The sequence below is a fragment of the Marmota marmota genome, unplaced genomic scaffold (assembly GCF_001458135.2).
Source record: "Marmota marmota marmota unplaced genomic scaffold, marMar, whole genome shotgun sequence".
Lineage (NCBI taxonomy): Eukaryota > Metazoa > Chordata > Mammalia > Rodentia > Sciuridae > Marmota > Marmota marmota.
The window spans coordinates 37,954,961-37,975,030 of record NW_026000037.1 but is presented as its reverse complement, the minus strand read 5'-3'; the positions used below and the strand labels follow the sequence as shown (position 1 = coordinate 37,975,030).

General features: G+C 36.8%; 1 protein-coding gene across 3 annotated transcripts in view; it reads right to left on the bottom strand.

The window, feature by feature from the left end:
• Nucleotides 1–20,070, bottom strand: part of Lypd6b (LY6/PLAUR domain containing 6B) — a 115,976-nt gene that overhangs the window by 4,851 nt on the left and 91,055 nt on the right. For 2 of the 3 annotated variants that reach the window (XM_015479162.2, XM_048812244.1), the window contains exons 2-4: nt 16,829–16,900; nt 5,720–5,871; nt 1,934–2,032 (exon numbers count right to left, since the gene is read on the bottom strand). In XM_015479162.2, coding sequence (XP_015334648.1) covers nt 1,934–2,032; nt 5,720–5,867 — 247 coding nt within the window. In that variant the 5' untranslated portion in view covers nt 5,868–5,871; nt 16,829–16,900. Of the gene's footprint in view, nt 1–1,933; nt 2,033–5,719; nt 5,872–8,143; nt 8,263–16,828; nt 16,901–20,070 lie in introns of all 3 variants that reach the window. The other variant, XM_048812243.1, reaches the window with a different exon arrangement.

Below are 20,070 nucleotides of genomic sequence, written 5' to 3'. Positions count from 1 at the left end.
CTGACATATCATCAAGAAGGAGCTTCTATGCCATGCTGGAATGGAGGATCATTCCACGCTGATCTTTAAGAGCCAGCTTCTGGACACAGCAGAACCAACTCTTCCACTTTCCCCATTTCTGAATTGTCTCAGTGGTCTCTGCAGCTTCCTGCTTTTTGTTTGCCCATGTTTCAATGGAGATGGAATTCTAAGACATAGAAACAGTTCCTGGCTTGCATGCTAAAATGGTTTCAGTGACAAATAGGATATGCCCAGACCTAGGAGAACTGAGTTTTGGGTACAATTTGAAAAAATAGCACAGTCTGTGAATAGAAGGCCTGAGAAGCTGGGCTCCAAGGTCCCCATGTACAACTATGCTAACCCTTCTACTTGGTTTTCAAGGAGATGGAAAGCAAATTGTTACAGAATGATACCTGCTCTCTGAAAGAAGCTAGGAGATATATCAACCAACCTTTTAGAGTTTGAAACAATTACAAAATTTCCCTGGAAATGTAGAAATAAAGGCACACAATCACACACACACGCACTCACAAGCATGTGAGTTAAGAGCACTCATGCCACAGAAATGTCAAAGAACCCCAAGAAAAAAATGTTCATGATTAATTATTCTTAAAAAGGAATGATGAAAAATGTAGTCACAGATACATGACTAATTTACAGCACAAGATGCTCAGACCCCGTAGAGGTCTCCAGTGTATAGTATATAGTAATTATTGGTTCCACACTATAAATAATAATGGTATAAAAATACCATATATAGAAATTTCCAAATATCTAAGGTAATATTAGACCCAAACTAGTAATCTCCAATTCTGGAAAAGTTTGGTTTTCTGTTTGTTTTTCTTAGCTGTTTACATCTGAAAACCTAAAAAGCAGTATACCCTGAAGTCTGAATCATCTGATATCCTTATAGCTCCATGTAGAGTTTTTAAATTCCAATTCTTCCACCAGACACTCTACTTGGTTTATTTCAAGTTCATGTATTTTAAATCATTCAACTTCCCACCTCCTCTATTCCTACCAACCTAGTCCAAGTCCCCAATTTCTGCCTGATGACAACATCAGGTGTCTCCTTCTATTCTGGACCCCAACCATCCATTCACCACACAGCAGACAGAGCAATATTTTAAATACAACCAGTATCATCACACCCTAGCTTAAAACTCTACTGTCCACTTATCCTAGTCACAGTGAAGCCCACATTCTATCAGAGAAAGAACCTGTCCTGTCTGTGTCTCCCTCTCAGGTCCTTTGTCCATTTCCCACTACAACACATGGCCAGTATCCTTTCTATTCATTGAAGAGGCCAAACCCACTTTTTCCCCTGGAAGCCTTTGTATTGCCATTCCCTCTTCCTGACATGTTCTTCCAATAGATCCCTATGTGGCTGGTTTGGTTCAGTCATTCAGGTCTTAGTTCTAATGTACACTCATCTATGCATTCTGTCCACAAATACTACTACTGAGGGCCTAATATGAATCAGGCACTGGGATGCATTAGTGAACTAAATAAACTAAAAGGAGACCCAAATGTTTGTTAAATGAATGAACAGAGTTTCCCAAGCATGGATGTATCTCAAGAGTACAGAAATTTTCCTTTGCTTTAAGTCAGTTAAGTATGGCTTTTCTAAGGTATCATCAAGCATTTCTGAAATTGTTAGAATGCCTTAGTCAACACTGTGGTCTCTTCTCCCTGGTAAATACTGTTTATGAAATTCTTCCTCAAGGCAGACACAACTGCAAGTTGAGGCTATGCTGCTGGTTTGTGAGTTCTCTCAGGATAGGCCCTTAGAGGAAATCTCTGACTTCTATAGAACATCACCAGCCTGTTGCTGTGCTGATCCTTCACACAGGACATCTTTGCTCCAGGCAATTCAGGAGAGACCTAAAGGAAGTGATGTCACAAGACAGTCTTCCAAACTCAGCACACTTACTTTGTGGACACCATTTGTCTTCTGCCCATCGATTGCAGTTATAATTATCCCCTGCATTTTCACAGGTAAAACACTTGAAGCTATTTGGAAATGGTGTTGCTTTAAAAGAAAAAAAAAATGCAAAGTGAAATGATAAGGTTAAAAAAGATAAAAATTTCAAACATCGAATATGGTACAAAGTCAGCAACTTTTATGTTAGATGAAACAAAACTTATACGATGTCATCTTTACAAATTCTATGTCTAGGGAGTTGGATTTACCCATCAAGCTTTTGGCAATTTAAAAAAAAATTTTTAAATACTTCCATGAATTTCCATTATAGAGTAACAAAAATGATTTCACAAGCCACTTTGAAAAGATCCATATCATTCTATTTTGATGTATAATTTGGGATAAGTGGGGGTTGAGGGTATGGATGAGGGTGGTAGTGGTATTGGAACTAATAATGTGACCCACATATATCATCCCTGAAAAGAACTAGAGTCCAGATTAACCTCAGTTTGAATTCTGTCCTTTAAACTAATTAGTGTATAATTTTTAACTTCTAAGGCATAATAATATTTATAATTATAAAAATAAAGATCCCTATGATTTGCAGAGGTATAGTGAGAATTAAATGGAATACTGCAATGAAAATCCCTGTGGGGTCCCTAGCACATCAAGTCTTGCTAGTTTGCATCCATATGCACTCTATTACAGGTACAGTTATCCTCAAGGAAGTCACCTCATTTGACGTATGTCAATTGTCACAGCATTAGACCTTGACCAGGAAGGTAATATTTAATATAAGGGTGATAGGCATTCTTAAGCCCTTACACACAGGCCAAAGCACTGTGGAAAAGAGAAATACTGAGTTGCTGACAATGTGAATTGAGCAAAATTAACATGTTCTTTTGTTATTATATCTTTTTGAAAAGTTTGCCTTTTATCTGGTTATTTTTAATTTTTAAATTTTTTTTAGTTGTTCTACTTAGTTGTAAATAATAGCAGAATGCATTTCAATTCGCCATATATGAATGTGAGTGCAACATTTCATTCTCTGGTTGTGCACGGTGTACCATTCATGCAATCATACATGTACCTAGCGTAATGATGTCCATCTCATTCCACCATTTTTCTATCTTCATAACCCCTCCCCACCCTCCCCTTTGCCCAATCCAAAGTTCCTCCATTCTTCCCATGCATCCCCCCTATACTCATAGATCAGCATCCACTAATAAGAGAAAACATTTGGTCTTTAGTTTTTTGGGATTGGCTTGCTTCACTTAGCATAATATTCTCCAACTCTATCCATTTACCTGCAAATGCCATAATTTTATTCTCTTTTAATGCTGAGTAATATTCCATTGTGTATATATACCACAGTTTCTTTATCCATTCACCTATCTATTCATGAATGTCTAGGTTGGTTCCACAGTTTAGCTATTGTGAATTCAGCTGCTATAAACATTGGTGAGGCTATGTCACTATAGTATGTTGATTTTACATCCTTTGGGTATAGACCAAGGAGTGGGATAGCTGGGTCAAATAGCAGTTCATTCCAAGTTTTCTGAGGAATCTCCACACTGCTTTCCAAAGTGGTTGCTGTTTTTGTTTTGTTTTGTTTTTTATGTGGTGCTGAGGATCGAACCCAGTGCCTCACCCATGCTAGGCAAGTGCTCTACCACTGAGCTACAACCTCAGCCCCTTATCTTATTATTTTAGTAGGAAAGAGGGAAAATAAAATAATTTGAAATTTTTGCATAGACCAGGGCATAGGGTCTGGGTAAAATTTTTAATTCTCCTGGTTTTGCAGAATAATGTAGGCAAGTAAAGGTAAACCCCAAACCAACCTAGTAACATAACCAGAAGTTAGGGTGAAAAGTAGAAGCAGTGGGTATTTAGGGTACATGGGGAGGATATGCATTGCTATATAAAACACAAGCAAAATATCAAAAGTTTCAGCAGACATGAAATTAAATACTGCAGATACATTTCAGTTTGGCCTATGCAAAAAGAATGTTATGCAGATATATAAAAATAATGACAGCCATTTTCACCTGTATGGGCTTAAAAATATTAATAGTCAATGCTGATGAATGAACAATTAGAGTATAAATTTGCACAATCCTTTATATTTAGTAATTCTAACTCTGGTAAAATCTATTCTAAGGTCATCAGTAAATTGAAAAGAACATTTAAAAAGATCTTCAATGGCAATTTCAATGAATTTAAATTGCTTGTATTTTTTAATGACATAAAGTATGGGGAAATGGTTAAATAAACAGCAGATCAGAAATATGAATTTTTAAAAATAAAAGACATTAGAATATTTTAAATATATTCAAATTATAGCAAAAAGAGTGAAAAACTAATGTAAGACTAAATTTGTGTAATATTTTCTTTCAGTATTTTTTCCATATATGTGTATGTAGATATGAGACATACCTACATACACACATATGGAAAAAATACTGAACCTACATACACATATATGGAAAAAATACTGAAAGAAAATATTTCAAAATGTAAAAAGGAGCACCTTTGAATTATGGAATCATGAATAAATTTACTTTCTTCTGTATATTTCCTGTCTTTGGGGGATTTTCTACAAAGAACATATATTTTTCTCTTTTTCTAAATATTTTTCTCATCAAAAAATTATAACACTCTTTAAAATTTGGAAACTTGTAGATAATCTAGAGTTACAAAAACCATGTGTCATGCATTTTACCTATTAATAAACAGGGATTAACAATTCAGGGATGTATAATAAATGATAATTCAAGATACATGTGTAGTACATATGTGTATATGTATATGTGTGAAGCATTTATATGTATGCTGAGAGAGAAAGAGAACGAGATGACTGAATGTCCTAAATAATAAAGAAAACACAGAGTAAAAAATAGTAATGATATAGATGTCATCTAGGTGTACTATAAAGATAGTGGTTCTCACAGCTGTCTGTGTATCAACAGTATCAGGAGAGCTTTTCAAAAAAGAGAAAAGAAAAAATTCCACATCTCACCCCTTTGATTATCAAATCTCTCAAGAAGTGACCTGGGGATATATCATTTTAAAGCCTTCCATCAAGATTCTGATGGTCCTCCAGGTGGGGAACCATAAACATTTACATGTATACAAATAATTTTTTCTCTAAAATTTGTATGAGAGAAGTTTTATTTGAAGAGAAAAAGAAGGAGTGATGGTATATATTCATACAGACATATATACACATGTACATATAAAATATATTAACATAAATTATCCTATAAGATGATATGCACTATTAGCCTATTTTAAAACTATTAGTGGAAAAGCTGAGTTTTATGTAATTCTTGCTAACTGTGATTATGCATAATGAAAATCCAGGTTATATTCCTCTTCAAATATTTCAATTTTTTCTAATCTTTTTAAAACTGTTAATGACCACTTGAAAGAATAAATATATCATTTATGCAGAAACTACCTGCAGCCAGTTTCTTCTCCAATGAAGAAATCAATAAAGAATACTGAATTTCCTCTGCTAAGCCATGATTAGGGACAATATTCAAAAGAATTTCTTAAACAAGAAAGCTTTTAAGACTTTAATAGGAAGCTAATTCATTTTAAAGAAATGAAGAATATTTTTGTTACCATAAACTTACCCATGGAGTCGTTGAAACCTTTCTGTTTTATTCTAGATATAAATCAAGCATTTCCAGAAAAAAAAAAAAAACAAGGTGACAATGGATGGAAGTCGGGCTTCAAAGGACATTCTGATTCCCTCCCCAGTCATGAACTAGCACGGCAACCACTACTTACGGTCAAGAGGAGGCCTAACATTGTAGAAGTTGATGTTCTTGGCAGATGCCCAGTTTTCTGAGAAGATAAAGATGTGGACAACAGCCACAGCTACAGCGTGACAGAGGAGCAGCATCCTGACCTCATGGATTGAACAGGCCAAACTCATATGTCTATGATGAAAAGACAGATTATTTGAGTTTATTTATATTTTACTCATTAAAAATAAGAGGGTGTTTGCTTCTGTTTGAAAGACTCAATTATTCAATATATTTGAATATAATAGTTTCAATTTGAATTTGAATATAATTTAAACATTTATGTATTGTGTTGGGCTGGTACCTGCAACTAAACATTATTCTTTTGATCAGATGAAAGTTAAGTAATTACTGCCTTCTACTGGTCAGGCCTCTGCACTCACCATTTAAGTTTTAGCAGGATGCCCAGTAGCCTTTCAGGTTCAGGAAGACCAAGCAGCCCATACTGACCAGGTTATACCTATTTCATCATCTGAGTCTAGCTGGTTGACTTTGTGCTGAAACACCTCATCTCTCAAATTAACTATGGTTCCAGGCATGTTCCAATGAAGTCACAGGACTCCTCTTTGACCAGGAAGATGTGAGGGCAGCAGGAAAAGATACAACTTGGAGTCTAAAGGCTTCGATTTGGGGTTGGCTCTGCTGTTTATTAGTGGCCTGACCTTGGACAAGCTCTTTACATTCTATTAACCTCAATTTCCTCATCTGTAAAGTGGCTTAATAACACCGGAACTGCCCACACATTTGGGTAATTGTGAGCATCAAATACAGGTTCAGATAGGATCACAAAGGATTGTGAAAATAAAAGCCCTCATAATAAGAGTTCTGTGAAAATGTTGAAATATTAGAGCTCAATGATATTGGTTGAAATCCTTTTCTTCTTACAGAATCAACTATTCTCAGTGGATTTAGAAAAAAAAATTCAATGAAAAAAGGTTTAATCTCTGCATATATGTGTATAATTCTTCACATAAACAGGAAAATAACACTGGATTCTAAGGATTTTACTTCCCTCTCTTATGAATCAATTGGTTTTGCACATGAGCAATAATGCATAACCATGAAGATGGAATTGAATATTGGACAAAATGTAAGCACACACAATGTCATCCCTGGAGATGGCTTTTGCTGTATAGAACTGAGTCATTAAGGATGTACTCAGTATTCAAAAAAGAATAAAAGAAAAAAAAAAGAAAGGAAAAAATAACCCTGGTGAGTAAATTTCAAAAATAATACAATAGTGTTAAATTTTATACACTGCATTTTAGAGCAGAACATAATAAGATCTAGATATATAAAAATGTATGCAATTTTTCTAGTTCATTTTAAAAACTAAGCTTGACCTTTTCACAGTTATCAGATTTCTAAATTCTATTCCTATGTTCTTTCTGAAGAAACAGAAATTTAAGCAACTATATTATCCCAACAGTCAAGTGGTTTTACTGATCCAAATTCTGCTTTACCTGTCTCTTTCTCTTAGTTGGTCTGCTTTGTAGTCATCTTGAATCTGTTACCAAGTAATGGATGCATGCTCCTTCTTTATACCAGTGGAGACCTTTGGGGAGGGGAAGACTGATCTGTCTTTCACAAACCTCAGGATGACTGCACTCCAACAGCAATCCACATGGAGAGATGACTAAGATCATGGATTTCAGAGTCATGCTGTCTCACACTCCCTGTTCTAGCACTAAGCAGCTATGAAACCTGAGACTAGTAGTGGCTGAAGCTTTCCAAACCTCAGTTTCCCCATCCACAGGACCAGCATAAAAATAGTACTTATCTTCTCGTTTTGAGGTGTGGACGGTCACAATACATAGGAAGCACTCAGCAAGTGCTGAGCACATGGTTGGAGCTGTACTTACTGAGCACTTTCTATTCAGTAGTAAAGCACTGGCTCAGATACCTGTTTCCCAACCTGCTATTTGAAGCCTGGTGCAAGTTCTTTAACCTTCCTATGCCACAAACTTTGCTTCTACAAAATGGGAGTGATAACAGTACCTACTCCATAGAACTATAGGAATTAAATTATTTGAAGCATATAAAATGTTTGAACTATCTAATTAGCTATATGCCTAGAATTTTGCTAATTCTTATGTAAGCATTTACTATTATGAACACATCCCCAATTTGGAATCCCAAGTCAAAATCCCTGGTTTGCCTCATGTAACCTTTATGAAATGAAAGCTCCTTCACTCATTCATCAAACATGTCATTGTAGACAACTGGTATGCAACACACATTGTTGTCACTGAACCCCCTAAAGATTTTTGCTCATGCAAACTGCATTTCAGAGGGAGAAAACAGGAAACACACATGAAAAAAAAATCTACTTTCAGTTAGTCATAAATTTCATGAAGGCAGTACAATAAGATGATATGTTAGTAAATAGGAGAGCTGCTTTACGTACATGGTGGTCCCACAACAACTCTCCAGTAGGTGGCATCTGAACAGGTACAGTAAACGATGAGAAGGAATCAGCCAAGCCAAGAATCAAAAGAAGAGCAACCCTGTCCTGAGTGCTTTGCCCTGTGGGGGTAATATTAAAATCAGCTGATATGACTGGAACCAGCTGAGAGGGAGGAATAGGCAAAATCAGAGAGTCACTGAGGCCTGATTACTTACTGCAAGGATTTGGGTTCAGGAAAAATCAGGCAATTGTTTAATTTTACATGACCTAATTTAGAAACAACACCAAGAAATACTCTGTGTCTGTGGAATAATTGGTCCTAAATCCCTAGCCTGATTTCTAACTCCTGGAATAAAGGAATACAAATGATTGTGAGTATAGAAGAAGACAGAAATCAGATACACCAAAGGCTTCTCTGAGTGAATTTTAAAACAACTGACTGGACAGTAAGTCCAAGAATGAAACCATTTTTTTTGGTGTGTGTGTGTGTGTGTGTGTGTGTGTGTGTGTGTATGTTTGTTTGTTTTTGTTTTTGCTTTTTTCCATCACTCAAAACAGCACCAAAAGGACAGAGTATTATTATACTGTGTAATTGAGGAGCTGGTAATTTAGAGGCAGAAGATGTAAGGTTCCTAGCATCCTGCCCCCAACATGGGATCCTTCAAAAAACCTCCACATGACATATCCTGGCCAAGAATTTTGAAGGCTAATGAGAAGCAAACCAAAGGAGTATTGCTTCATACAGACAAAATGTGTTTTTGTTTTCACTTTAAACTGAAGAGTATACAGCCTTATTCTATCAAAATTATCCCAAACTGCAAAGTTCTTACCTGTCAAATAAGAAAAGTACTAAATAAAAGTGTCTCAGAATTCCAAAGCAGGTTTTATAATCTATTACCACACACTGCTTCTCCCCGAGCTCCTCATCTATCTCTATCTATGCTTCAGTGTACAAGTTTGTGGGAACATACTGTTTTATTTTCCACAACCAAAAGACATTAGGATAATGAAAAAGTAAATGACTAAATATAGTATCTGAGGGTTGTTTCACATTCAGAATCATTTCACAGAGACTCCTAGATAAAAATTGTCTGCTGAGAGTGCTGAGTAGGCTCCCACTGCAGTCTTTGTTGCAGAACAAGGTTACAGGAGAGCTTGTAAGAGAGGGAAGAAAATCTTTAATACAAGTTAAACTAAAGCATTCAGGTTATTTTCTCGGAGGCCATCACACAAAGCAGTGTTACTTCTTCATGAAGGGGGAATGGGTGATCTGTGAACTTCCTCAGGTAATTTGCAAAATGGTGTGTCTAGACACATTTCCCCCTGGGTGGAGTAGCTCAATGGAATCTGAGATTCACACAATGCCTAAGAACACCTGCTTGCTGTTTCCCAACAGAGCTGCCCCAGGTGAGCTCCCTGTGACTTAGACATTTTCACACTTTTGACATTAAGAAAAAAAGTTCCATAAATGCCTTAGATATCTGACCCACACCCCTCAAACTCAAAGGCAGATCGAGATATCCCCTGACCCCAAGCAGAGGTCATTACCTTTGCCCATCTTTCCCAGACAGTAGGCCTAGGCAAAAACCTATGGTACTGCTCTTCCCTGTGGTTTAAGAGTCCCCTTTGTGGAAGAAGAATTAATTCACTCCAGAATGCAGAGTGCTTCTCTGACAGAAAAAGGAAGACATTTATGTAAAAGCATCTTTGTAGGGATACAGCAGGGATGAGCAATTCCCAGGCATCCTAGTGAATGGCAGGTAGCCAGATTTGGAAATTCAGAAAACCCCTCCTGAGACTCTGGCCCCTTACTTCCCAGAATGAAAGACTTCATTCATGGTATTTGGTCCAGAAGCATGACAATTTCCCAAGTCTGAGTCCTGACAATCATCTCATCCTCCATGTGTCATTTTAAACTTCCAAGGACCACATGTAAAGCTGATGGGGCCTCAAGAAGCAACACATCTTTGACATCACAAACTTTTGAGTAGGAAATGAAAATAACATTATTTTTTCACATTCCTCAGAACCACGTTCAGTCATGGTAGACGCGGAGTGAATACTTTTTGGAATAGAATCAACATCATTAGCTATGACCTCTGAGGATGCCTTTCTTAGTGAATAACACAAAAGTTATGGGCACTAAGGAATTGGTATGGTGTCCAAAAATGACAAAGAAATGATGGACTCCCACAGAAATTTGAAAAGAAGACGCAAAACCTAGGCAGTAAATACTGGCATTTCTTATGCAATTGCTAAAAATGAGTCAGCATGCACAAAACCAACTCCAACTGCCAGTGAGACAGATAATTTAAGAGAAACAGTTCTGCAACGTCCAGCATGCCCTATCACCACTCAATCCACACCTGCCTGCAAGCACCACTTATCCCACAGTCAGACACTTTAATGACAATCCTTAATAGGCCTGGTTTCCCTTGTAAAAAGAATAGATAGCAAAATGGAAATTCAGAACAAATGCTGAAATTTACTCAGGGAGAATTCAAGAGATGAAAACACTCCTCTCAAAATGGGAAATTCACCAGAAAACTTTAACATCCACAACAAGAGTTGCAGTACTTGCTTCTGGCTGGTAAGCCAGGTTGGCAAATAAAGATATCCTAGTTCCTATTACATTTAGGAAGAGTGTTTGTGGGATTTATGTCAAAACTGGATTCTAATTCCTTCCCTAGCAGGGTAACGGAGGATTTAGTTTCTAATCTTGCCAGGGAACTGAGGGCCAGTTCAGAGAGTTCAGTTTCTACCTTCTCTGATGGGTTCACCTCCATTTGTGGTACATGGAGGGTTTCTCTTGTCCAAACCTTAAAAGCAGCATGATTATAAGTCATACATTTATACCAAGTATTTAGCTAAATAGTTAATATGTAACAAGGAATAAGAAAGACCCAATTCCTGAGCTCTCATGAATTATTTGGAAAAAAATTATTTATTTATAATAAAAAGAGACATCACCAAGATTTAATACAATCATCTTTGAGAGGAGGGAAAACACTAATCTTTAGACTTAGAAAACCCTAGAATAAAATTCTAGTCCTACATTTACTAACTTGGTGACTAAAGAGTTAAGATTTATCACCATTTGCTAAAAAGAAAAAGGAGGCTTAGAATCACACAGATAACATAAGTTGTTGTGTGGATTGAGTGCAATTATATAAATATAGCATCTTTTATGTAGATGGCATTTGAGAAATCTTCAATATCCAATTCCCCTCTTCTCTGTCCCTTCTCCCTTCTTCAGATGTCATTAGCAGAAAAAGAGAAATCAGATCAAGGCATAGCACTGTCCAACTTTATTTTGTATTAGCTAGAACAAATCTGGTAAATAGTAGATTCATTTCTAAAGAAGACTCAGAAATCCTCCCTATTGCAACTAAATGGGAAGTTGAAATCAATGACTGCCAATGTCCCTTCTACTTCTAATAATCTATGATTTTTATGGAAGAATATCAAGGAAGAACTCCAGTTACATCATAAATAGTCCTACATGTGATGTAGTATTTCCATAATAATTCAGATTATGATTGCAGTGCTTTAAAGAATACAAACAACAAAAAATCTCATCAATCCCAGGATCAAAAACTCATAGATATGAGTATCTCATTTCTAAGCATAAAGCTGAACATTTTGCAATGTCAGAGACATACTTTTTTTCCATTACATGCAACTTGATCAAAGATAATGTCTAAAAGAGCACTGATGTTAAAATAATTTCATTATGCAAATCAAGTTTAAATCTAATCATGAATTAATACAGAGTGATAAGTATGTAATATGAGTACAGAATTGATCTAATCACTTTTAAGATCATATTTCTAAATATGATACAAATTTTAAGATAAAGCTAAGAGATGCTTTTTCAGAGGCATTGTTGTCAAAGATATGATTTTACATCTTTCTTGGGAAGGCTTTCATGACAATGGAGGGCTAAGATGGTAAGAACTCCACATGGACAAAATTTAAATATTTAGGAATTAGAACCTGAATTCCCTTTTTAAATAATCAAGATTTGTTTGTCATGTTTGATTTAACTATTGAACAAATGTTAGGAACCTCTATTAGTCAACTTTCTGTCATTATATCTGAGATAACTAACTTAAAAAGAGAGTAGTTTATTTCATAATTTTGAAGGTTTCAGTCCCTGGTCAACCAGCTACATTGTTTCTGGGCTTGTGGCAAGGCAGCATATCATGGCCAGGGTACAAGGTAGAGCCAAGCTGCACAGCTCATGGCTGGGAAACAAGGAGGAGGAAGAGCAAGGGGCCAAGATTCCACTATCCCTTCGAGGGCACACCCCCAAAGACCTAAACACCTCCCATTAATCCCCACCCGTTAAAGGTTCTGCCACCTCCCAATAGCACCAACCTAAGGACCCAGCCTTTAACAAGCTTTTGGGAGATATTTAAGATCCAACGTAGAGCAGAACTAATAAAAAAAATGTATTGATTAAATTTGAAATTTTCTTCACATAGGTGAATAATCCTTACCCATTCTGAAAGGCATGAATGACCTATCAGGGGCTTATGCCAAGTAACTTATGCATTAAGTCTCTTAAGATACTGAGCAAAACATATTTTGGATGAGAGAATGGTGAAGATTCAAATCCCTTCCATGAATGGCACTCTGTGCTATGAATTACCCTTTTCTCTGAACTTCCCAGAAGCCAAGAGAGACACAGTAGAATGCACTAATTCTCACTCTGTCAGAAAAGGGAGTTATTTCTGATATTGAATTCTCAAATTAGTGAATCCTTTGAATCATTGTATAGAAGGCACCAATCGACATGGATCATGCCTGAAATTTGTTTTGAAGAGATCCAGATGCATCTGTCGTTTGGCCATTCCAAAAAATTTTTTTCTTTTCTTTGAGATAGATGTGTTTATACTTGAGAACAGTTTAAACTTGAATAACAGTTCTGCTGGAGACCTGGAGGCACACAGGGCTAGTACTGCCAGCAACTCCTCTGCAGAGCTGCATGGATACGAATTGACTGGCAATACAGATTGAGTACAGAACGCATTGCTTTTACATTTCATATCCTTGCTTGTTTTACTGAACTAATTTTTTTAATAACCAGTCAAAGCTCTCAAAATAGAATTCAAGGCTGAAATGTCCAACAGCTGGCTAAGGATCCATTACTCTACATTCATTGAGTGAAGGAGTATACAGGGCCAAGGATGCACTTTCTAATTCATGGATTTTAGAACTCAACTGAAGACATTGGCCATTGGGGCCACTCTGTGTGTAAGGTGATGGCTAACATTTTTTGCTTTGTTTCATCTCAGCTGACACAGAAAAACGGCTATAAGAATAAAGTATTCATACGAATATGTTTCCTATTTAACCTCTCTGAATATATTCTTAAATGATGATAGATTGTACCAAAGCAAAAACAGGTGATACATTTGTTTGGAAACATATGTGTGTATGTATATATGTGTATTTGCTCACATATATGTATATAACTATATACATACACAAATATATATATAAATATATATACATATATATATATATATATACATAAATACATACACACACATATATATCTACACATGTGTACACACTTTATTGTATGAAGTAATTACTTAAATGCTAGTTTAAACCAGGTTGCAAAAGCTTCCCAAGCCTCTTTGGAAGAGACTGGACTGCCAGTTATCTCAGCTGCTTTCATCACCCACATGGCTATTTTTCAACCGGGAGATCTTTAGGAGCACAGTTGTTACTCTGCATTTGTCCTATCTTCTTTCTTCTGTCCTAGAGTTTTATGTCACTGACCATTATGTATAGAGCCCCCACTAGCTCAGTTTTATTCTTGCTTCTCCATCTAAAAATATATTACACAAGTAGAGAACATGTTTGTAGATATCATTTTGAAACAGAAGGTATTTAAAAACCAACAATAAACTGCATGCTATTGCAAAAGAATATTGTGCTGACTTTTGCATAGTCACAAAACCCAGAACAGATTATTCAAAGAACTCTCGGGAAGCTGACAAGCTTATAAAAGCAGTCCCAAGGAAAAAAATTTCTGCATCCTGCATTTATAACAAAGTTACAGTGTGTCACTTGCTCTATAAATTGTCACTATTACCACTTGCAGCCGAAGGAAACATACATATATAAAGATATATATGTGCATAATTTCATATTCCCAGAGGAAACTGAAAAATTATGTGCATTAAATAGTGTTTTAATTGCAACATGAAAAAAGACATTTAATTGCTCATGATGTGGTTCACAGTCCCACAAGGGTAAAGTCAAGTGAAAGTGCTGCCTGGTGTAATGGGGAAAAATTGGCCTTTGGAGGCACCCAGCGTAGGTACAAATTCTGACTCTGTCACTTCCTGGATCTATTACCATTACCTGATCACTCAATTACTCTAAAACTCAGTTTCCCTATCAGTAAAAGAAAGAGAGAGAGAGAGAGAGAGAGAGAGAGAGAGAGAGATTACATATTTATTCTGTAGAGAGTTATAGGAATTAAAAGAGAATGAATGAAAAGTTTCTACCTGCTGCCTTTTTTGTCAAAATAGCAAATCAATTAGAAAGCTAAATGTGATGTCCATTGTTGATTTACCACACTGGCCAATATCATTAAGGCCTTTCAATATCTGCCAACTTTTAAGACTGAAATTCAATATGCATATTTTCAGTTCTCAAATTTTATGATTATTCGAGCATATATGAAAACAGGATGTAAAATTCCTCTGAAGACCAATTTTTAAAAACTACTCTAGAATATATGTGAGAACAATATTTAGGCCTCACTAGAGCATTTCCATTTATTGATTTTCTGATAAATCCTCTTCTTTGCCCACACACATTAATAGCATGCAGTAGTTTGTAAAGCATCTGATTTAAGAAACAAAAGCTCTGTGCTCTCATACATATCATTATTTCACTGCTTCAAGATGTGTCACATTTGCCATTCTGCTTGAAGGCCCAGTTAGAATATTTCTCATTCACAAAAACTTTCCATGTCTATTCCAGCCCCTGGATGGGTTGATAGTCTGCGAAAAGCTTGGAACTTGTTTGTGGACACAAGACTGTCCTTCTTTGCTTAGTACTGGGCTGAACAAAGAAAGTTCAAGTCCATTCTTAGAAACAGGCGAAAGGTCTCTCTTTAAGAGATCAGAGACCTTGTAGACATTGCCAATTTAAAAGAAATCAAAACAAAGCAAAACAAAACAAATTTTCTTGTTTCCTACCACACAATTTCCATTGCCATTTTGATTGTTCTTTAAGTGATCAATCTTTTATCAGTCTTCTATCACTCTGCTAAGTTACTCATGTGGAGACTCCAAGAACATCATTATCAACCACTTGAAATTCTGTCCAATAAGGACCTCATGCATTCACAGGTAGTTGGACACACTCTAAAACACACCAAAACATACCACCTTCCTGGGCCTAAAACACACCACCTTCCTGGGCTCTCCAAGTCCAGTCAAAGGGAAGTGACTTTGACAGGCTCTTTCCTTTGCACCCCAGGCCCATCTTTCATGCTGGGAAGACAGCTATAAAGTCCATTCACATAGTTCCCTTTTTACTGGCTTCCAGTTTGGTTTGGCCAACAGCAGGTGCTCAGAGATTGCAACATAAGAAGATAGTGAGAATGGGTATTTCCACCCCTGATATGGAGCTCCATATCAGGTTGTCAACATGTCCTGCAGCTCCTCTCAGGTGGCACAGTGGCCTCATCCCAGATGCTGGTAACCATTTCCACCCCTCATCCTTCAGGCACAGGTTATGGCTCTTCTGCTGCTAACTCCAGCGTCTGGTACTACCTATTGTTGATTTCCTTAAATCTAGCCCATGCATTGTAATCAGCATCGGCTACATGCTTGTTGTTTATATTATCTAATTCCTGCCAAAACCCCCAACAGGGTCTTGAATCCAGTCTCTAAACATCAGGAAAAGAGTCACCCTGGACCAGGACATCAGGGCTTATTGTTATAGTAGAGCCATTACAGAAACAGCTGCAGTGAATAAACAGTAGCCTCTTTACTAGTAAAGTATGAGCTACAGATACAATCTCTTAGGTGATAGGAGACCCACAACCAAACTGATACAACAAATCAATCAGAGAAGAAGGAAGACTATAGTAAGGAAACCAGGATACTACTGAGCACTGTATCCGAAGATAAACTGGGTGAAGATCTCATAATCTCATGCAGATATCACATCCTTCCAAAAGTTAAGTTTTCCTCCTACCATCACTGAAGCGCATCATTAAATAAGCAGAGAGAGATGGGCATGATTTTTGAACTTCAATAAAAGAGCTAAGAAAAATGAACCAGCTTACTATTAACACAGCTCTGAAACGCATGAAGCCCTAATGTATTCAGGGCAATACCATCTTATGGCATTATAGTACCTATAAATATATCTGCACAGAAATGTAGGTTGATTTGAATTCAGTGAATATTGAAATCTGCTATGAATGTTCTGGTGCTTTGCTCTACGGTTTCCTTCCTGAGATACTGCATGCCAAGAAACAAAACTATATATGAACTTGACAATGGACTTCTCATTTAAATTAAGAAACGCCTCCTAAAATGCTGTGTGGTTATTTTTCTGGTGACCTCTCATCTCCTCTGGGACAATGTTCTCAGGAGCTTCATTAGCTCAGGGAAACCCTTTACTCCTAAATTTACTCATACTTACCTTTCTTAATTACGTTTCTTCTTTCCTCTGCTTCCTCCTCTTCTATTCCCGGCTTCTCTCATTCAAGGACACCTCAAAAGGAAAAAACAAAAAAAAGGAAAAAAAATTCAGCTTAAATTGCACAGCTTAAAATGTACCAATTTCCAGACCATAAAACTTGTTATTGGCAAAGTGTTCTTAGATAATGCCTAAAATAGCCCGTTTTACCTTGTTCTTAAAACACGGCACACCTTGAAGATACTTTTAAAAACAGTGGCACGTAACAACAGAGACCAAATAAAGGATTCTTCTCTCTCTCTTACTTAAAGTTCCTAAAACAGAAGACTGAAGACACAACCCTACAGGGTTTTCATAGGTGTAGAGACCACTGAAATCAAACCTGAGCCCACAGCCATTGCTGGCAAAGTAACTTGTAGTCTATGAGTCACAATTCTGGCAAGTGTCTTCCACCATGAGCACTGTCCACTCCTGAGCACAGGGCCTGCACTTCAGGGCTAAACCCCCCACCCCATTGCACCCCACAGCTGCCCACTGCAGTTTATACAGGACTGTTACTCGCTAAGTGACAGTTGAAGAAATGCTTGAATGAGGTTGACTTCGCCCTTCTATTCAGATCGCAAAGTCCACTCCCCTGGCTCTGAAGCAGACCAATTTCCATTTACACCTTAGTGCCCAGGTTGGGGCAACAGGCAGCTATCCCATCTTGAGGGCTGTGAAGCTTGAATTAGCACATCCACTGTACCATATGATTCATCTTCAAAGAACTTTCCCATCCAAAACTAATTAACCCTCTTCACATCCCTGTGAGGTAAGTGCATTGTGATCACCTCCAGGATGTAAGGAGGAAATTGGGGATGGGGAGGTTACAGGCTTTTCCAAAGGTGATTAAGGATGTCTGCAGGGGAATGAAGTCATCTTACAGCAATTCCAGATTCAGTTTCTCCGCCCACTCTGGCATCCACACCCATTCGCTTTGTGTTGACCATCTTGTCATTCCATGGGCTTTAGGAAAGGTGTGGACAGAGTCTAGCAGGCAGGAGCATTTCAAAGGAAAAACCAGTACTAACATTTGCCCCTGCTAAACACATTAGATGTCTTTCCCACAATAACTCAGCATCAGAAGTCAGCTCTCCCAGATCTTTACTAGTAAAGCGATAGAAAGAAAGCTGGGAATCATACCTCCTCCCCTCTTCCTGGGAAGTGGGTATGAGGCATACTCTTGAGTCAGAGGCACAAGCTGGTGCATAGGCTCTGGGTCACTACCTGTCCAGACCTTTGCTCAGTGCAAAATGATGGCACAGCTTCCTTGACATACCTGACCAGGCCCTGGAGGCTCTGCAGCACTTCAAAATTTCTTAATGAAGGCAAAAGTATCCATCTTCTTTGCTATGGGCCTTCCTTCTTACTTTGCTGAGAGAATTAGGATTGTTATTTCCAAGGAAAGAAGCAAGCTTCAACCACCAAGACCATGTCCTCTCCCCTTTGTTGGTTCCTTCCTTCCTCTGCCCCAGTTTCAGGCTTTTATGTTATTACTGTTTATTGCCACCCTCTGCTTTTATCAGAACCTTCCTTAGGAAACACATTCACTCTCACATTCAACTCCCATTCCTACACTGCCTATTTCTAAATTACCGGGCCATTCCCTGGACTGAGGAGGCTGAGTTGTAAATTGTGGTTTCCTGCCATTTTTATATAGCATGAGTTCAGTAGATGACTTACTATTTCATTTAGGGAATGACTAGTCTGAACAGACATTAAAATACTCTTAACACTCCAATAATTAAAACAGTATTGTACTAACATATGAGTAGACAGAATAGAGAGCCCAGGAACAGGATAGAGTCCAGGAATGGATTCAAATCCATGTGGAATTTTGTTACATGCTAAAGATATCTTCCCAAGTCTACACCATAAGGATCAATATCATAAGAAGTTGGGTTAGGACAACTGGGTGATAAGGAAAAAAAAAATAAGGTTGGATATATACCTTGTTTTGCATACATACATACACACACACACACACACATACACACACAGAGCTATAAAAATCCTAGAAGAGAAAATTTCAATACAAAATGGTATTCACTAATTTTTAAGAACTTATTGATATAATCATGATACAGAAAGCATATTCCAAAAAGTCCTTACAAGCTATTGATATATATTGGTGTACTTATTAATAAAATAATATGATGTCTAGAATTTGCTTTAAATATTCTCTAAATGAGTGGAGCAAGAGATAAGACTGGCAAAATATTTCTAATTGTCAAAACTAGATGTTGGGTGTCTGGGTTCCACTAAACTATTATCTTTAATTTTTGTATGCTTAAACTTTTCCATAATTTTTTAAGTACCAGAGGAAAATAAGAGTGAGTTGCTTAGAAAAGGCATTTCCAACTCTGATTCAAAACCCAGGAATATAAAATTAAAGTTTGATGGATTCAACTGCATTAAACAACTTCTACGTGACAAAAAAAAATACTATGAGCAAAGTCAAGAAACAAATAACAAACTGGGTAATATATTTTCAGCTCATATCACAGACAAAAAAATTGATAATCTTGCTAATAATGAAAGAGCTACTAGAAATCAGTAAGCAAACTATCAATAACCCAACAGAAATTTTGACAAGGAATATTGATAGACATTTCATAGAAAATAAATGAAATGACCCTTAAACATCATGAGAAAGGTTGAGTACCTTTTTGAATAGGAGAAATAAAATTTCTGAATGTTGGCCAATCTGATAGGTGGAAATGTTTTCTAATGCTCTTTTTTGAGGAGCCCACAAAAGCAAAAAATTTTCATATCTTGCTGATGGGAACACAACCCATAAGGAACAATTTGTGAGCATTATTAAAATTTCACATACATTTACCTTTGACACGCACCCTCAAATCCTACTGGAAATTTTTCTCTACAGATAGACCTACACACATGCACAATGACATATTCCCAGGATATTCATTACAGCACCATTTGTAATAACAAATGACTGGAAACAATCCACATGCCCATTAAAAGAAATATACACATATGTGCTCACACATGAATATTCCATGTCACTTTTTGTGTTAGAGAGGGAATGGAATAAAAAATACTGTATGTACTTACTTGTATATGCATAAAGTACAATCAGTAAGGATATACAGAAAATTAATAAAAGGATTGGCTTAGGTGGAGGGGTAAAAATATATATATATATATATATATATATATATATATATATATATATATATATA